The 17,985-nt window shown below is 36.9% G+C and overlaps 1 protein-coding gene across 1 annotated transcript in view; it reads right to left on the bottom strand.

Moving 5' to 3' along the window:
* NECAB1 (N-terminal EF-hand calcium binding protein 1) overlaps positions 1–17,985 on the bottom strand; it is a 204,119-nt gene that overhangs the window by 5,902 nt on the left and 180,232 nt on the right. Inside the window, exons 9-11 of the mRNA XM_037802731.1 lie at positions 15,806–15,859; positions 8,033–8,145; positions 2,065–2,142 (exon numbers count right to left, since the gene is read on the bottom strand). Coding sequence (XP_037658659.1) covers positions 2,065–2,142; positions 8,033–8,145; positions 15,806–15,859 — 245 coding nt within the window. The remainder of the gene's footprint in view (positions 1–2,064; positions 2,143–8,032; positions 8,146–15,805; positions 15,860–17,985) is intronic.

Genomic DNA, 17,985 nt, shown 5'->3' with positions numbered 1-17,985 from the left:
CTTCTTTTTATGGTTATTTAGCCTTAGAAAAGACTCAGGGAGTAATTTAATAATTGTTAAGAAAAAATAAAGATTTTTTTTAAAAAGGCCTTTAATTCTCTGTAGAATATAAAACAATTGGAGTTAGACTTAAATTGCAGCAAGAAGTTTAAACAGAGGAGAGACTATCTTGGCTGTTAGGGTATTAAAAAAAAAATAGGATAGCTAAGTTCATACCTAAAGAATAAAAAGAAAAAGTCATCTAAAAGTATAAGCCTGGGAGCACTGAGTTGAATGGTTTGCCTTTAAGTCTCTTTCCTGTGCCTGAAATTCTACAGGTCTCATTATGCCTTTATTATACCACAAAGTGCCTTTAAAATAGCCACAAAAATAAAACTTCTAGATGAAATATGTATTAATGGAATTTTCAGGTATTCTATTACTTCCGTCGCCATATTTAATATCCTAAACATGAGCTTGTTGGAGAGCTTGAGTCTCTGTGAAATTTTTAAAACCAACTAGAATTGTTTTCTGTAATCTCAGAATATAATCTAAGAGTGGCAAGAATTTCCTTGGTCCCATCTTTCTAATTACAATATTTTATTAGTAGTAATTATTTTACTTTCTGGGAAGTAAGATTTTTTTTAATAATCATATTTTTTATTCTAGACTATAACATATTTACATAGAAGTGATAATTTTCCAAGTGCAATTTAACAAGTAGTTAGCAAATTTCAAAGAATGTTATGGGTTACAGTCCCACAGTTTCAGTTATTTCATCTTGTGAAATATCACAAATGTAAAAAGGTAATAACTTTCAAAGTATGATTTAACAAGTAGTTATATAGGAAATTTCCAAAAATGTTAATGAGTTACAGTACCATAGTTTCAGTTATTTCCTTATTGTGAAATATATCTACAAAAAGGTGATAACTTTCAAATTACAATTTAACAAATAGCTATACAGCAAATTTTAAAGAATGTTATGGGTTACAGTTCTACATTTCAGTTCTTTCCTTCTAACTATTCTAATACCTTAGCAACTAAGAAAAAGAAAATTATATCGAGATTCAGCATTCATAATCCTTTGTTAAATTCCATCTTGTCTGTTGCTACCCCTTCCTATAATTTAATCACTTTCCCATTCTTCAGGGATGTCTAGGCAGTGACATGTTCATGTTGAAAGGGAGTGTCGACATTGTGGGAAAAGGGGATGCATCTGGCTGATTTTCTTGAAGAGGCTATTGCCTCTGGGTTTTAGGACTTTGCTGAAATAGGAGCTCTCTGGAGGATTTAAATTTCTGAAGAATAAACTTAGTGAGTGAAGCTTTTATAGAGTCTCGGATAGGGAGCTGGGTATTCGTTAGGGTTTTTGGGACTACTGTTGACTTGGGTTTATCATACTGAGGCCATTTGGCATATCTAGCTGAAGCTTGCATAGGAGTAACCTCCAGGACAGCTTCTAGACTCTATTTGAAATATCTTAGCCATTGAAACCTTATTTTGTTGCCTTTCTTTCCCCTCTTTTGGTCAAAAAGGCATTCTCAACACCCCTTGATGCCAGGGTCAGGGCTCATTCCTGGAATCTGTGTCCCAGGTTGCCAGGGAGACTCATTCACCTGGATTTTCCCATCATTTGTAGTGTTCAAAGACATTTAGCGAAGTTGTTAGGCTTGATGATCCTAACCATTATATGTAGTTTACTTGTAAAACAATAACCACAGAGTTTATCTTAGGGAAAATTAGGAGATAAGGAATTTTTCTGGTCCTCCCTTTTCTGCTTCCTTTGTCTCACTTATCTACCTTAGACACCCATGAGTCCTATCAAAACCTTCTTACCCAAAAGCATCAATTATATTGTTTAAGACATAAAGTGGTATCATAACTAAAAGTATTTGTGCTTCAAGAAGAAAGCACAATGAAAGTACCATTAAATAAAATTACTAAAAGTGTGGTGTTCAGGATAATGAGCAAATGGGACAGGTTTTGAGAGGCAAATGAAATGGAACTTTTCCTACAAGTTCTACAATTATATGTATGTTGCTCCCTATCTGACCTCACAAAAAATAAATTCTTATAACTTACCTATTCCACACACTACTATTCTCCCAGAACTCATAAATCATGTAGCGAGATTCATTTGAAAGCTTCTGTATAGAGATCCTCGAATGGAAAAGCAAAGGTATAATTAGTTACAGGAAATTTAAAGACAAGAAGCAAACTAATTTTTCTAATCAACTCTGTGTAGTATAAAACAATCTTATTCATTTGTACAGGAAACAACTTAAGGTGTCTGCATGAAAACTGACCATTTTTGTCAAGGATTAGTAAAATATATCTGCTTGGCATAAGAATTTTTCAGTTTTCTTGTTTGGCATTACAAAGATATCACAAATATAACTTTGGTATGATTTCATTCATTTATCCATTAATTAAAAAGACTTATCAAGCATCAGTTGTGCCAGTGTTCAGAAAAGAGTGTGTGCTACTGTCCTTGCCCTCAAGTTTAGTTCTCTGGATTGGTGCCTATTAATTGCCAAATTCTTGGCCTTACCCCATCCCTCAATTGACAGCTTCTGTTAGAGATCCTGCTCTGAGACATTCAAGTGAACCGGACCACTCATTTGCTATACAACTGACTCCTAGTTTTGTCAGTGCCAAACGGTTCGTTCTTTCTTTCTTACACACACACATACATACACACACTTCAACTTCATCTCTGTTCGGATCAAGTTTGAGGTTCACATGCCTGCCAGAATTGTAGGTTTTTTTTGTTTTTGTTTTTTACTGCTTTTCCAATTTGGGGAAGACAGGTATGTTCCTACCAGCCTTTTGACTATCCTGAGGGTAGCTAAAAGCTGATACCTTTAGAGGCATGAAGAGAGGCATGGCTGAAAAGACAGGTTGAGGTGCGAGTGTGGCTTTAATCCCAGAGCAGTGAGAAACCACTAAATGTTTTAAAGCAAGAAAAGGGACATGGTTAGAGCCATGTTTTAAAAGATCCTTTAATAGCAGTGTGGGGTACAGTGTGGAGGGCACCAATAAAAAAACAGGAAGTAAAGGTCAAAGGTTGGTGAAATAACTTAGATGAGAGGTAATGAGGATAAAGGTGAAACAAAGGAATAAAGAGGAGGGAACAGATTTAAACTTAAGGGAGAATAGGAGACAAAATCAAAGATGCCTTTAGAAAATTCCCACAGGTCCAGCCTATAAATCTAATGTTTCACAATATATTCATTTGCATTAGAAAGCAAAATATAAGGCTATGGAAACAACAAGGACATCGAGTTAATAGAAAACAAAGAATGGTACCAGGAAAATAAAAGATTAATGTGGATTTAGGATTTACCTAAGGGTGACCAGCAGGTGGCAGTACCTATACACAGAAATTTTATTTTATTCTGTTTTTTATTTTAAAGCTCTTTGCCTGTAAACAGTTTAGTGTTTTTCATAGGGTTGTTTATCTAGCTTGATTCCTTAAGGCATAACATAGAAAATATTGTTATAAGCTCAAGGTCAGATTTTCTGGGAAAAGTTTTAGTATAGGATCATAGGAATTGAGTAAAAAGTGAAATTGGAGATTTTCTAATCTAAGGAGTTCATAGATTGGCTTTTTGGAGGTTCCTTGAAACCCCAGAAATTATCTGAAAATTAAAGTGTATATGTACTTTTTCCTGGGAAGAGAATCCATAGCTTTTATTATAGTTTCAAAATGGTGTGTGAATGGCAAATGTGTAAGAACTACTTGGTGGAGAGTAATTTGATCTTTTTTATAGGTATGGAAGCCTGGTCTGAGAATAACAAAATTCATTGCCCCAGGTCATGTAGTAAATTAGTGGCAGAGCTGAGGCTAGAACACAAGTTTCCTCATTCCTAGACCAAGATCTTTTTGTGTTTTAAGTAAAAAAAAAAAAAAAAGAAAAGAAAATTATTGAAGTATGACTAAGCTCACTTCTCCATTTTTCTTTTTTAACAATAAAGTTATTTTCTCTAAGATAATGGTTCTCCATTTTTTGTGAAAATGCAAACGAGAATTGCTCTACAGACTGAGTGCTTTCAGTTAAGGGCCTAACAGACCACTACATGGCCATGGCATTTGACATTTAGGAACATTGCTATTTGAGACCATACAATATTGATAATGACAGGTATGCAGTGATAGCTCTGAAAGCAAGAAAAGGTTAACTATGAAATGTTTTTAGAAACATTTCATTCAGCAATTGTTAAAAAGGCTTAGGGCTTAAATGTTTAGTTTTCAATTATTTGCAAAACTTTAAGTGGCACACCTCTGAGATGCTGCGTATGACTCTACTAACCTGTAACACCCTCTGTCTTCCTCCTTGGGTCTGTTCTTCCTGTGATAGTTGACACTCACTTGATGGAGCAAGAGTCGTTTGTCTAAACTATCCCTCTATGTAGTCCCTAACAGCTTTAGCACTGGGCTTTGGGAGACCTTGAATATTCCTAGGAGTTGGAAAAGGGGTCAGTGAAATGGCTCCAGGGGTAAAGGATGTGGCTCCAGAACAGTTGGTATTAAAGACCTTACCTGAGGCAACTGGCCCATAATGGATAGACCCTTCCTCTGGGTTTCCTCCATTCCCACACCCCCCAACTTAAAGAATCTGACCACCAGAAAAAAGGAGCACCAGGAGGAATAGTCCCCACATTCCACCACAGAAAGATCCAGCCACCAATTGATTTAATTTATATAAAAATACTGACAAATGATCAATGGCTCAATGTGTTATGAGTTCTCAAGGATGTTTCTCTAGCCTGGATCTAGCCTCAGAGTTGATTATTATAAATAGAATCCTATGTTCAATTTCCCTCAGTCTTTGACATGGAGTTTAACATATTGAAATTCTGGAGTTTTAAAGCCCAGCTTGACTTCAGAAATCATTCACATTAACAGTGGTGAAATCTTAGGCCAAGACCATGGCTTTCATTGCTATCTTCATGAATGAGGTATTTTTCCAACTTGAGTCTAAGTTCCTTGAAGACAAAAACTCTTCTCTGCTGGTATCAAGCACAGTTTTGAGAACACAGTATACACCACATATATTCAGTTGGATGCCTCTACAAACACAGGAATTAATGTACCTTCATGAAAACAAAATAAGTGAATAGCATCAAACAGTGCGTGGATGTGTGTGCTTTAACTTGTGTCTACACAATTTATCTGCCTGAGATCTTCACTAACAACTCGGTTTTAAAATTCAATTAACTGACCACTATGATCAAGCCTGTGTTAGTCCCTAAGCCTCTGAATCTCCCAAATACCTAGGGCACATCTGCTCTATTTTAGTGACCTGTCTTAAGAAAGTAGGACCATCTTCTAATTGGAACTGGAAGGATCTTACCCATTTTACCCCTGGTTAACTACAGATTGAGTCCAGAAAACTTTAATTCAAGGATTCCTGAATGCAGGCAGGTAAAATTAATGTGGCCTTTGGAGCCTGACAAACTTGGGCAAGTTATTTAACCTGTCTGAGCCTCAGTTTCCTCCTAAAATATAGTTCATGTCTGCAGTGAAAATTAGGAAAATAGATAAAAAAAATGCCTAATCCAGTAAGTCCTCAACAGTTATTTTATGGTAGCATTTCCTGTCTAACCATGGCATGGCTGAGCCAAACATGATGGGTGAAGAGAAAATTGCAAAGCTTGGATAATTCGCAGAGTCTTATTTTATCAGCCAAGCACAAGGCAATCATGTTGGGCATATTGGAGCATGACTGATGGTATGAATGACTGTTTTGATTATTTATTCATCAATTGGTACAGACATAAAATTGAGTTTAACTGGTACAACAGGAAGATGAATTTAGATGATAGGCACCCGCAGCATAACGTGTACTCCACATATTCCATACAGGTGTGATGCTTCTCTGATGCTCATTCCATCTTAGAAAGGCTAATTTTTGATATTTCCAGTAGAAGAAATGAGCTGAAAAATCAGCAAGAAGTGGGTGAGTAGGCAGCATAAAACAGACCAGTCTTACAAAGGAAAAGGAGATGATGAGAGTATATTACAGAGAAAGTACATTCTCCTTCCCTATACTTTACAGCAGGAGCTCGGGGGCAATTGTTTGTGATTATTGAGAAAACAGAGTTTGCAGCAGGTAGCACACATCTATCTACTCTATTCCTTTAGTTTCCTACAGTCTGTTTCCTTCTCCCTTATAATAGCTTCAGGTCATTTTCCCAATTCATACTAACGCAGTATTTCTGAACCTCAGAAAACAACACAAAAAACAAAACAAAACAAAAACACTTTTGTCACCTTTTGATAAATGTAAAAAATCTAATACATCCTAGAAGATTGTGATACACCAAAACAGACTATCTCCTGTATACTCTTGCTAGCCAAAAAAGATTTTACTGAGCTCTACTTTCTTGCAGTTTATACCATGGAAAGCATGTGTGTATTATATATATATATATATATATATATATATATTTTTTTTTTTTTGCATTTTCCAAAAATTGTTTTCTTTCTAAGTAAGTATACTCCCCATTCTCTCTTGAATCACTGAACTAAAATGGGATTTTGATTTCTGCATTTTTGAGCCTGGTATAAAGTAGACAAACAGAACAGAATAATAATGGAAACAGCATTTCCTCTGTTCCTGTTACAAAGGCACTACTGGAAAGATCATGAACTGTTCCATAGTAATGGCACCAAGCCATTGGCACGCCTTACTCTAGAGAGGAGATCAGCCAACTGGACAATGACGGAGGTGCCCAAATGCCATAGCAACGCTGTGTCACATTCAGTGGGTCCTCAGTGGATTTGAGGCACTGTGCTAAGCACATTACATGGACTATCTCAGTTAATCTGGTCATCTCATGAGGTTTCTCATGAGGAAACTGAGGCTTAGAGTCAGTAAGGGTCTTTCCCAAAGCCACAAGGCTAGTAAAATCCCATGTTTAATTCCAGAGCCAAACTTCTCAGCTGGGGAAGTATTCTACTGGACTATGATTCAAATATAATTACTGGGAGGAAAACCAAAGCAATCAGAGATATAATGTGTTTATATGTGTACAGACACACACACACCGGCTGAGGATCATGAAATGCAGTTAAAACAAGCACATGAGGTAAGGATAGAATTAGCTGTGGAAGGTTTCCAGAAGCAGGTTAGTTTGGGGCTGGGCTTTGGACCTGGGGCAGGGCATGGGCTTGCAGAGACCCTGCAGCACACTTCTGGAAGGGAGAATGACCAAGTCGAAAGGACAGTGGTAGGAGTTAACAGATGATGCTGGGAAGTCCAGCAGCAGCTGTGCATTGCATCAGTGTTCAGGTAAGAGAAAACAAATGATAGTGATAATGTATTCCTGGGGTCTGTTGGTAGGATTCATGCAGAGTCAGCATAAACATCTAGCATTTGATAAGATATTTATTAGAGTGTTACCACAGATTCCTGATGAAGGGAATTCTCTAATTGTTTCTGAAAATTTCCAGCAGCTGTTTATTGGACCGGTTAGAGTAGAGAAAGTGAATATAAGGAAGAGTTAATGTATTTCAGTAGTTTGAGATAATAGGAACCTGAGCTAGGGATGGACCTGGAAAGAGGAAAGAGTTGTTGATCTTTTTTCTATGTCCAAGTTCTAAAATTTGACTTCAGAGATCTATGCACTTTCATAATAGCTAAAATGGTTATTATGATATTGGGCATGCTGCCAAGGGAGCAATCAGAGCTAAATGTGCTGGCACTAGGGCCACATCTACCAGAGATTATTTTAAATCGGACTGTGGACCTCCCTGGCTGCAAAAGAGCAATTTCAAATCTATTTGAAACTCCTCATTTAAATTGTTCTTTCCATTTTATTGGTGCCGCTAATGATGAAATTGACATAGGGTCCAAGCATAAACAAGAAAACATTCTGTTATACTCTGCAAACTGTATAACCCAGAGGGCTGGAATGATCAGTATAACTTAACACAAGGATTCCCAAATGCCAATCTTCCAGACCCCCCTCCCCCTGACCTGATTTGGTAGGAAATTCCTTCTCCCCTACCTTGGCCCAGTTGAGGAGTGTACACAGAACTTACTGCAAGCAACCACTTTGGGAGGAAGCACTCTCCACATAGTGTTTCAGGGCAAGTTGGAATTCCTCCAAGTCCTCTTCTATCACAGACATCTGACGCTGCACAAGCATGATGTGCTGCCAAAGAAGGGGTGAGCATTACTGGTTGGCTGTCCCAGAGCCTTGCTTAAGCCACACTTCTACTGCCCATACCAGCCCTTTGCATAAAACAAATTATTCTTGTTTAGAAATATGACTAACAAAGGTCCTGACTATTCCAACTAATAAAAATGTATTAAGTTTTTATATAAACTGGATATTTGTCTCACCTCTAGTAACAGAAGGTAAAGTGTCTTTTACAATGACCTTTCCCCCTTTAAGGCAGTAATTAATTAGAATCACTACGGAGGTTTAGAAATTACATTTATAGCAGAATCCCTGGAGTTGGGCCCAGGCACTCGTACTTTTAAAACCTTAACCAAGTGATTCTAATGTGTGGCCAGAGTTGTGATCACTGTCTTGAAGTCATTGACCAAATTTTAAAGAGAAATTTACTGTCCTATTCTGTGCTGTGCTCAGCTCCAGCTTCTCCTTGGATAAACTGTGATATTAGACATATTGTAAGAATCATTACTAACACCCAAATTTCAAGAATTGTGTGTTCACTGATACACTTCCAAAGGTACATTAACCATTATGGGATTCTCAAACACATTAAACTCCTCAATTGGCCCTGTTCAAAATCTTATGGCATTAGATGGAGTCTGTATTTAATGGATCACGCTGGGGTCGAGGCCAACTGCTTCCTGTAACAAATCCCATTACCATTATGGCAACTGATGTAGTTTGACGATTTTTGTAAGATTTGCCTGTGGCCTTCCTGTGGAATTTTGATCTCAAGATTAGTCTTTTCCTCTTCAAGGATTGGGAATGAATCATAAAAGTGCCAAAGAAAGTAAAGGATTGGGGATGAATCAAAAGCAGAAAAAGAAAAAAAAAAAAGAAAAAAAGAAAAAAAGAAAAAGTAAGGACCATCTAGAATATGAGAAAAATAACTTAGACATATCATGCAGCTATATAGTCGTAGAGTCAGAATTAAAACCCTGGAATGCTCGCTCCTAGTCCAATGAATTTCTGATTTCATATTAACAGCTACTGTTTGTTGAACACCAATTATTTTGAAGGCATTATTTTAGGCACTTTATGTATCCAACAAATGCTCCTACTTTGTGCCAGGTAAATATTAGGTGCTAGGTTCTTGGCATACAGTGAGGGAACAAGATAGAACTCTTTACTCATGGGTCTTAGTAAAGAAATAAAACAGGCTTGAGAATTATCTCTAGGAAATAACATTAGGTATGATCACTGGCATGTAAACCTGACTATATGTAAATTGATCACAAGTCTATCAAATGCCAAAGAAATCTTGAGCCCAATCTTAAAAACCTTTGAATGTTTACCCTAAAATAATTATTTGGGCCCCCAAATTTATTTGAGCAGGATGCAGGCTGCAAATACTATATAACCCCCCAAGGAAGGTATTTCAGATATGGTCACATTTCAGATATGGTCACAGAGAACAAAAGACCAAAAAGAACCTCTCAAAAGAACAATGGACATCTTGGTTCCTCCCAGAATGGGGATTCAGTGTCTAAACATGGAACTGCTGTCATTGAAAAACACCTTCCCAAAATTCATCATTGCAATGGACCAGTGAATCCTGTTTCCATTTTATCCCTTTAATGACAATTTTAATGGTAGTTCCCAGCCCAGTTATATCATATAATTGATATGTATGGGGAGGGAAGGGCAGGGTGTGTGTGTGCCGATAACTTCCTTTTTGTTCATAGGTTTGTCAGAGTTCAAGGAACCATAACCTGAACTTATGGAGAGAACTGAGCATCAGGAGATCCTGGATTTTGAGATAGAAGCAATAATTGGAAGAGACATTGGGTCTGTGAGGGAGTCTGTGAGTGCCCTAGATGTGGAAAGAAGGGTGGGTACAAATGAATATTTGATGACCAAAACCGTAGCAGAGACTCCAAGCTATTCATCAAAAAACACTTGTTCTCTCTAGGTACACAACATTTCCCAGCATCACTTACAGTTAAGGGTAACCAACTGATGTGTCCTCATCAATAGAATAGAAGCAGATATGTGTGTACCACTTTTGAGCCAAGACCTTTAAGAAGGACATGAGCCTCTGCCATGTTCCCTTTCCCTTTATGGTTGGTAGGATGAAGACCTGACTCAGGGATGGCAGAGCCACAAGACAAGAGGACGCTATGTCCCTGTATCATTGTGGAGACTGTCTACTGTACAAGGAAGAAGCATTCATTGTGTCGGAATCATTCCATGTTTTGGGCATATTTGTTTCCATAGCCTAGCCACCTTAATAAATTCAACAGTTTTCACTGGCTTTTATTTCCCTCAGGAATCAAGACTCAGTAGATAAAAGCCCGTAACTATCTCCTAAGGTTTTGTGACTAAACAATTAGCCTCCTATATGACTCTGCCAGGATCCTGTTTTTAAGATCAATAACTAAACAGAGATGAAGTTACTCTCTGCCAAAATAACTGTGGCCATGTTATTTTTTGTAGAAATAGAGAGAGATTTCTTGGTCAGATTTTTGTGATTAATGACTCAGTGCTTCTCATGGACTTTCCTAATAAGAGACATAAATACATCCACCTATTCCACCATTATTCTCTCAGTCTGAAGACAACTCTTATGTAATCCACTGGGGTAGATTGCAAAAATAGCCATATTCTTTCATTACCCTCATGCCCCCTGATATGTGACCTTCCAGCTCCTCTCACCAAGAGGTGGATTCCAGTTGCCCTCTCCTTGAGGGCTGGCCATCTAACTTGAATTGGCCAAGAGAATGTGGCATTAGTGACCGTGTGCCAGTTTCAAGTTTAGATCCCAAGACTCCTTGTGAGTTTCCACACTCTCTCTTAGATCTCTGTGATTGCCATCAGAACAAGTCCAAGCTAGCCTGCTAGAGCAGGGGTCAGCAAAATTTTCTGTAAAGGGCCAAAGAGTAAATATTTAAGGCTTTGCAGGCCATATGGTTCCTCCCACAACTACTCAACTTGGCTGTTGTAGTGTGAAAGCAGCCACAGACAGCACATAAACAAAGGGCATGACTGTGCTCCAATGAAACTTTTTACACAAAAAAGGGAGGCCATAGTTCGCAGACCACTGTGCTAGAGGATGAAATATCACATAGAGCAGACATACATGTGAAGAAGTCCCACCAATATCAGCAAACTATACATGCCTAAAGGAGAACAGCTGAGTTCATAATCACCCAGGTGATCACAGCCTATCCACCTGCTGAATTGGGGTTATCACTATAGGCCACTAAATTTTGAAGTGGTTTATTGTACAGCAATAGCAAACTAATTTATCCATTTATAAGCATGGGTATGAATATGATAGGCAAAAATTAAACCCTTAACTCCCAGATTTTATTTTGCAACCCAAACAAGGCATGTCTTTCCCCTCTTCTCTGCAGACATTTATATGAAGAAACCAGTTTAGAAGGCCCAGATAATCTTAAGTTCAATGACTATTCTGAGAAGTGGAACTTTCAGAATCATGTTTCATGTAAGACAGACTTTCTGAGAGCCAAAGAAAACCCTTGCATTTTCTATGCGGTCCAGATAAAAGCAAGTTGTAGGGTGTGGGATATGGGAGAAGTGAGGAAGGAGTCCTAATACCTTGATGATATTTCTATATGTCAAATATACAGCCTGAAATCTAAGAGCCCATGGTTGTGGATAGACAGTCTAGAGCATTCTTTCCTAGTAGAATATAACTGTGTCTTTATTTCTCAGGTGTAGGAGGAATAGTGTAGCCTTTATCACTTGCCTTAGGGGAATTTTTTTAAATGGATTATGGTGGAATATTTGGAACTTGGGCTGTCAGTGCTGTGTAAGTATGAAGAGTCAATCAAGTTTATAGAACAATGTATTTGCCAGTGACATTAGATGAAGGTTGCATCTGGCTTGGAACACTTCTAATTTACAATTAGCTTTTTTAAATCTAAGGAGACATATTTTAAACACAACTTATTTTTCATGTCTGGCTCTATTTACTGTATTTACAATGGTGTTCAAAGTATAGCTTCAGAGATAACAAACCCTTCCTGGTGTCTTCTCATTGAAGCACTTAAGAACAATTGCAAAGCAAAATTACCTTTTGATAGTCCCTGACATACTAGTTGTAAATAGCCTGCAAAATACTTAAGAATATATGGCAGAATTGATTTACTTCACAAAATGTAATCCATAGGCTTAGTCGGAGTGGAAAGGCAGAAAAATATATTAGATTTGTTGTTTCTTATTGCACGATAAGCTATTCTATTGTATGCAACAACGTGCTGAAGAAAAGGTTTTGAAAAGCAGAAGAATGTGCTCAAATCTAGTTTAAAATTATATTGGCTTTTTAAAAACTCCTTTTGAATTTAGAAAATATCTGGAAAATGATCACCTTTTCCAATAGCCTTGTGATAAGAAGGACCACACAAGGCACACAATGGCTCCAGACAGAAAGGACCCAGGTGATCCAGAGACCTGGTTGGGTGATCCAGAGACCCGGTCAGGTGTGGTCTGGCTGGAGCAATTCCCTTCAAATATCAGACTCACCTTTCATGATTCGTCTCCACTATTGGTACTTCACAGCTGAAGACAAGTTATTCCCGAATTCTTAATAATCATAAAATCACTGTCTTGGACTTTACATCGGGTTTACCCCACTGTACATTTATCTTCTATTTTATTATAACAAAAAGAGAAGTGAATTCCTAAGGTAGTTATGTCTTTATAATATGCTTGTCATAAATCATTTGAAACATTTTAATATTCCTATATTCTTTCAATGCAGTGTAGGAACAACTCGATATATTAAGAGATAGATACATATTAAAGAACTACTAATTCTTTCTGGATTTCAACTTAAATAATATATTCTTCTGGAAGTCTTCCCTAGTCACCTAAATAAGGCTGTTTCCCCTTGCTGTGAACTGCACAATTGTTAGGTGTTCTTTTATCTATCTGTATCATGTTGTTTTTTCTTTCCTTTTATCTTTGCAAGGAGTATAAATAAAGAGGAACTGGCTTCAATTTTACTAGCTATGTGGCCTTGAACAAATTACTTAATCTTTCTCATCTTAAATCTTCTGAGACATAAAATTGGAATAATGGTGTGTGTGTATACATATATATATTATAGAGTAGTTGGGAGCATTAAATATTAAAGGGAATAGTATATGTAAGATCATTTCTCGTGATAGGCACTCAATATATGTTACTTTTCTTACTCTGGTCTGGAAAAAAACAGACTTAAAAAAGCTATTACATCTTAGACTCATCATTATGTAATGACAAATGGCCCAGAAAACTCCAGGTATAGCAGCTGTCAGGGTTCAGGACTTTTGCTGTGAGCTTAAATAAGCCTACCAGATAATTTGCTCTGCTCAAAAGGTAGGAAATCTGATGAAATGGAATCAAATGTTAGCCCACTAGCAACCTCACTAGCAAAAAGTCAACTCTAATGCCCATAAAATCTGCCAAACTGTAAAGTTGGAAGCGTTACCTTGTGACTTCTATAAGTCTGGAGTTAAACTGCTGGGCCTCAGCTATGGTATTTAAACCTCTCCACACCTTAATTTCTTCATCTGTAGAGTGAAACTAATGATAGCACCACCTCATGGGGCTGCTGTGACGATAGCAGCAGTGCATCTGCATAAATATACGAGTGCATTTAGCGCAATGGTTGGCACATGGCAGATGCTCACTAAAGATTCATTTTTTAAAAAAAATATATCATTTGTCCTTCGCTTTACACTGCAGAATTTATTTTCAAAGTTATCATGCATGCACTAAAAGCAAAGGGAAAATACCTCTATGGTCAATGAATTCTAAAACTGGTTTTGGTCACCAGGATAATTCATTGAACATAGTAGGATTCAATTATATGAGTACTATCAGTGAAATAACAGACAAAAAATTGTTTGGGTCATTCTGAATATAGAAGGTACTACTTGTACTATTACTACTTGTAATAGTTGTATTTGTACTACTAACTAATGAAAAAAATACAACTTTTAAATATCTTATTGCTATCACTGAAGAAACAAACCAGTTGAAATCATTACTGTATATCTATTCCCAAAGAGCACAATATTACTATTATACATGGTTGAGAATACTTAAGGAATATCCTTTCCTGCTTTGTATTTTTCAAGTAATTCTGACCACGGAACCATCTTGCCTATCCCTATTTTTTTTAAGTAAATAGTTCTATGTGCCACTGAATTAGTAATATTACATGCATTGATCTTTCCAAGTTAGCAGTGGCCTCTCTCTGTCAGGGATCAGAGAATGGGACAGTCCTCCACCTTTCATAAACAATCTCAGATGGTTTTTCTTCTTCTTGGCTGGAGGGAGAGAATAGTCTCATATTGGGAAATTATTTAAGAATAGACAATTGGCACACAACATTAAAGAAGTTAGGTTTATTTTTCTTGAACCTTCATGCCAACCTTTCAGGTGACATAGATGCAAGATCACAATTCTAAGGCACTGCACAAACCGGTTCTTCCTAGAATGTGTGCCCAACACCCCTCTCCTCTTACCTTCCCACCAAAATCTACAACTTTAAAATTCTGGTTTTCTGATTAATTAACCCAGACCACATCCCTGTTTGCAGAAGAGTAAACGTACTGAGCATGTAGTGAGAGTGGCTTACATCAGGGGAAAGTGTTCATGTCTTTAATGATAATAGCCATCACTAAGATTTTCCGAGAATGCCCCAAAGCTTCCTCTCTTAAGACCCCCTTTGTGCTATGGGTGTTGAACAGATGAGCAGGGCCGTGACACACAGGGACTCTCAGCTTCTTCTATCATGTAGTGTGTGCCTATGGAAAAGTGCTAGATACAGAAATGGAAGGTGTTTTTTATTATTGTTTCACGGAAATGTGACTGATCCTTTGAGATCCATCAAGTATATCAGAATTCAAGGTAAAAAATGAAAAAAGTGATTTGCTATAGGTACCCAAGATTTTAAAAGCCAAGTTTCCACTAAATGTAAATGTAAATACCCAGTTTCCTCCAACAGAAGGGACTATAAATATTTGCCTCAAATAATAAAGTGCATGTTGTTTTTCAATGAGTTGATTCAATCACTAAGTTCATTTTGCAGCATCTTAGTGTACTATCAGGATCACCTCATCCATCTTTCTTTCAATCTCAATAAACCATCACCACTCTAGATGGACATGCCCCACCCTCTACCCCCACACTGGGGTTATAAATGTTCCCTTTTCTCTAGACATCAATTTATTCTTTGAAAACTGATTTCTGGGCATCTACAATGTGCCTAGCCCTGAATAAATGCAGGAAATACAGTAATGACTAGGCAAGGTTTCAGCCCAGGTATAGCATTCAGCCTAGTAGGGTTAACAAAATGTACATATGATACAATTCAAAAGTTGTTCTTCTCCACAAGTAATATTCATTTTGTTTTATAACTTGCTGATTCATACATGCATAAAATTTTCATTTTGCACCTATGGCAGGTACTTTCATAAAAACCTGTGAAAAAGGTATTAGGTTTCCACAGGTCACAATTTAGTCAACTCTACTTACCCATGAAAAAAATTAAATATGCCATGTATTACTTACTTTTCCAATTTTTCATTGAGAAATTAAATTCATTTTATTTGTGAAGAAATTAAATCATGTTGTTGAAATGTATTTTTAAAAAATTTTGACCTAGAAAAGTACTTACAGATTTAGTATTCCCTTCAATAACTTCTTCTTCTAGTGGTTCCAGTTTGAGATCCTTTGGTTAGAGGAAGGAAGAAATGGGGTGGGGATGGGAGATTGGAAATTAACTAATGAAAGAAAAAACAGCATATATTTGAAAAAAAGTTTACTCAGAATGATCAGGCCTAACAGCTGATTTCTTTTGCTGTGAGTATGGTCACATTTCTACATTTCTTGGGAGATTATGGTAGACCTTAGTACTATTGCTATAATACATTTGCACTCTAGTGCTAATTTTATTTCATTTAAAAAAGTGAATTAAAAGTAAATGAAAACTCAACAACACTGATACTTGCTATAAATGAAGAACCCCTAAACAGATGCTGGTGCCTTCTCCAATGACCAGTGGATAGCTCTCATGTCACCCAGTGAAACCAAGCATATAATCTACAAGGACTCCATCCTGTGAACATATATCCTAGCATTTTTGTTAAGTAGGCTTATACATAGATATCAAACAGATAGGAAATAAATTGAAAATTGTAGAAATCCAGACTGTCTGAAATAACTCACGCCTGGTAACAGAGAGCTATGTAACTCTAATTGCATTGTTCTCTTGTGATTTAACTTTAGAATAATTATTTAACTTCTCTGGGCTTCACTTTAGCTGTTCTCTCTGCCTTAAATTCTCTATTCTTAGGTCTTTACCTAGCTGACAGCTTCTCGTCTTTCATTCCATAACTCAATTGTCACTTTCTTAGAGAACCTCCTTAGAGAGACTTTCCCAGACCACCCACTTTAAGTATCCCCCCCATCTCTATCTCATTACCCTTATATTTTCTTCATAGCATTTTTCACTATCTGAAATTTACTTGTTTAGTTTTTTTTTTGTCTGTCTTCCAGAGACCAAAGACCTTATCTTATCTATTTTTATCACTGTTATATTCCCATTGCCAGAACAGCACCCATAACATAGTACATACTCAATAAATGTTAGCTGAATGAATGAATGGCTGAATGAGTGTCCCGCCTAAATCACAGCTTTTCTACGAAGGCAAAAATGATATAATAAATATAGTTGTGAACTGAAAATTTAAAAGTCCTGTATGCACAGAAACTATAACAAACAGTAGTCCCCTTGACCACTCCCTCCCTTAAGCAACTCAGGTATACTTTTCAGTCCTACCTTCTTTGATCTAAGGTAAGAAAAACATAAAACAATTTCCTTGAGTGACTGATGTCCCTAATTAAATCTCTTCAAGTGAGGACCTGCTGGGATCTGGTGATATACTGAGGACTCCATGAAGAATGAAGAAGATTTTGTTATTGTTTGTTTTGTTCTATTCATTAAAAGTCTTTTCTGCAGGGTTTAAGCAAAATGTGAGATATAACTTTCATATATATCTGCAAATATAGAAGGAATGCCTGAAGAAACTTGCAGAGATTGCACATGTTATTTTTCTCCCCACATGCCTAGTATTGGGTTTTGGTTTACAGTGCAGGCAGGATTCATCATAAATACTTAATGGAGAGAAAAGATAACATATGTTCCACCACAGGTACACTTCCATTTAATGGGAGATCAAACCTAGTGCTAACAACTGCAGACAAGGTAGGCAGCAGAGAAATAACATGTACTTAGTCACTGTTTGGTAATTGGGTAGGTTTTTTTTGTAAAAACCCAATTCACAGTAAAGAATAAGTTGCAGAAGAAAACTGAACTTGCACAGCTCCAATCACTGAGATGGCTCACGCTGAGCCACACACAGCTGGAGCTCCATGCTGAAAGCCATCACATTGTACTTTCTGTAAACCTCTTAGACATTGTCCTCAAAAGGAAACCCTTTCATAGGAAGAAAGAAAGAAAAAAGTCTAGGAAAGAAAGATACGTGACAAGACTTTATTTGATTTAAAGTTGGAAAAAAGTTATGACCCAAGTGTGAACAATTCTTGTAGAATAACTACATAAAATTAAGACACCAAAAAAAATACAAAAAACAAAACCAAAAAAAAAAATAGTTCTGTAAAGAACTTCAAAACCATTTTTAAAAGAGATATTTGTGTTCTTCAAATGAATCTAAACTCATTTAACAAATGAATCCTTAAGTTTTAACAGGATTGGTTTTCAAATCGAGTTCCTGGATTGCCAGGCCTTCCAACATTAGAAAACTAATATCCAGAGCTACAATTTTGCCTACAAAT

This window comes from Choloepus didactylus, chromosome 14 (genome assembly GCF_015220235.1).
Source record: "Choloepus didactylus isolate mChoDid1 chromosome 14, mChoDid1.pri, whole genome shotgun sequence".
NCBI classification, from domain to species: Eukaryota; Metazoa; Chordata; class Mammalia; order Pilosa; family Megalonychidae; genus Choloepus; species Choloepus didactylus.
Note: the sequence above shows the minus strand (reverse complement) of the source record. Positions and strands in the feature narration are given on the sequence as shown.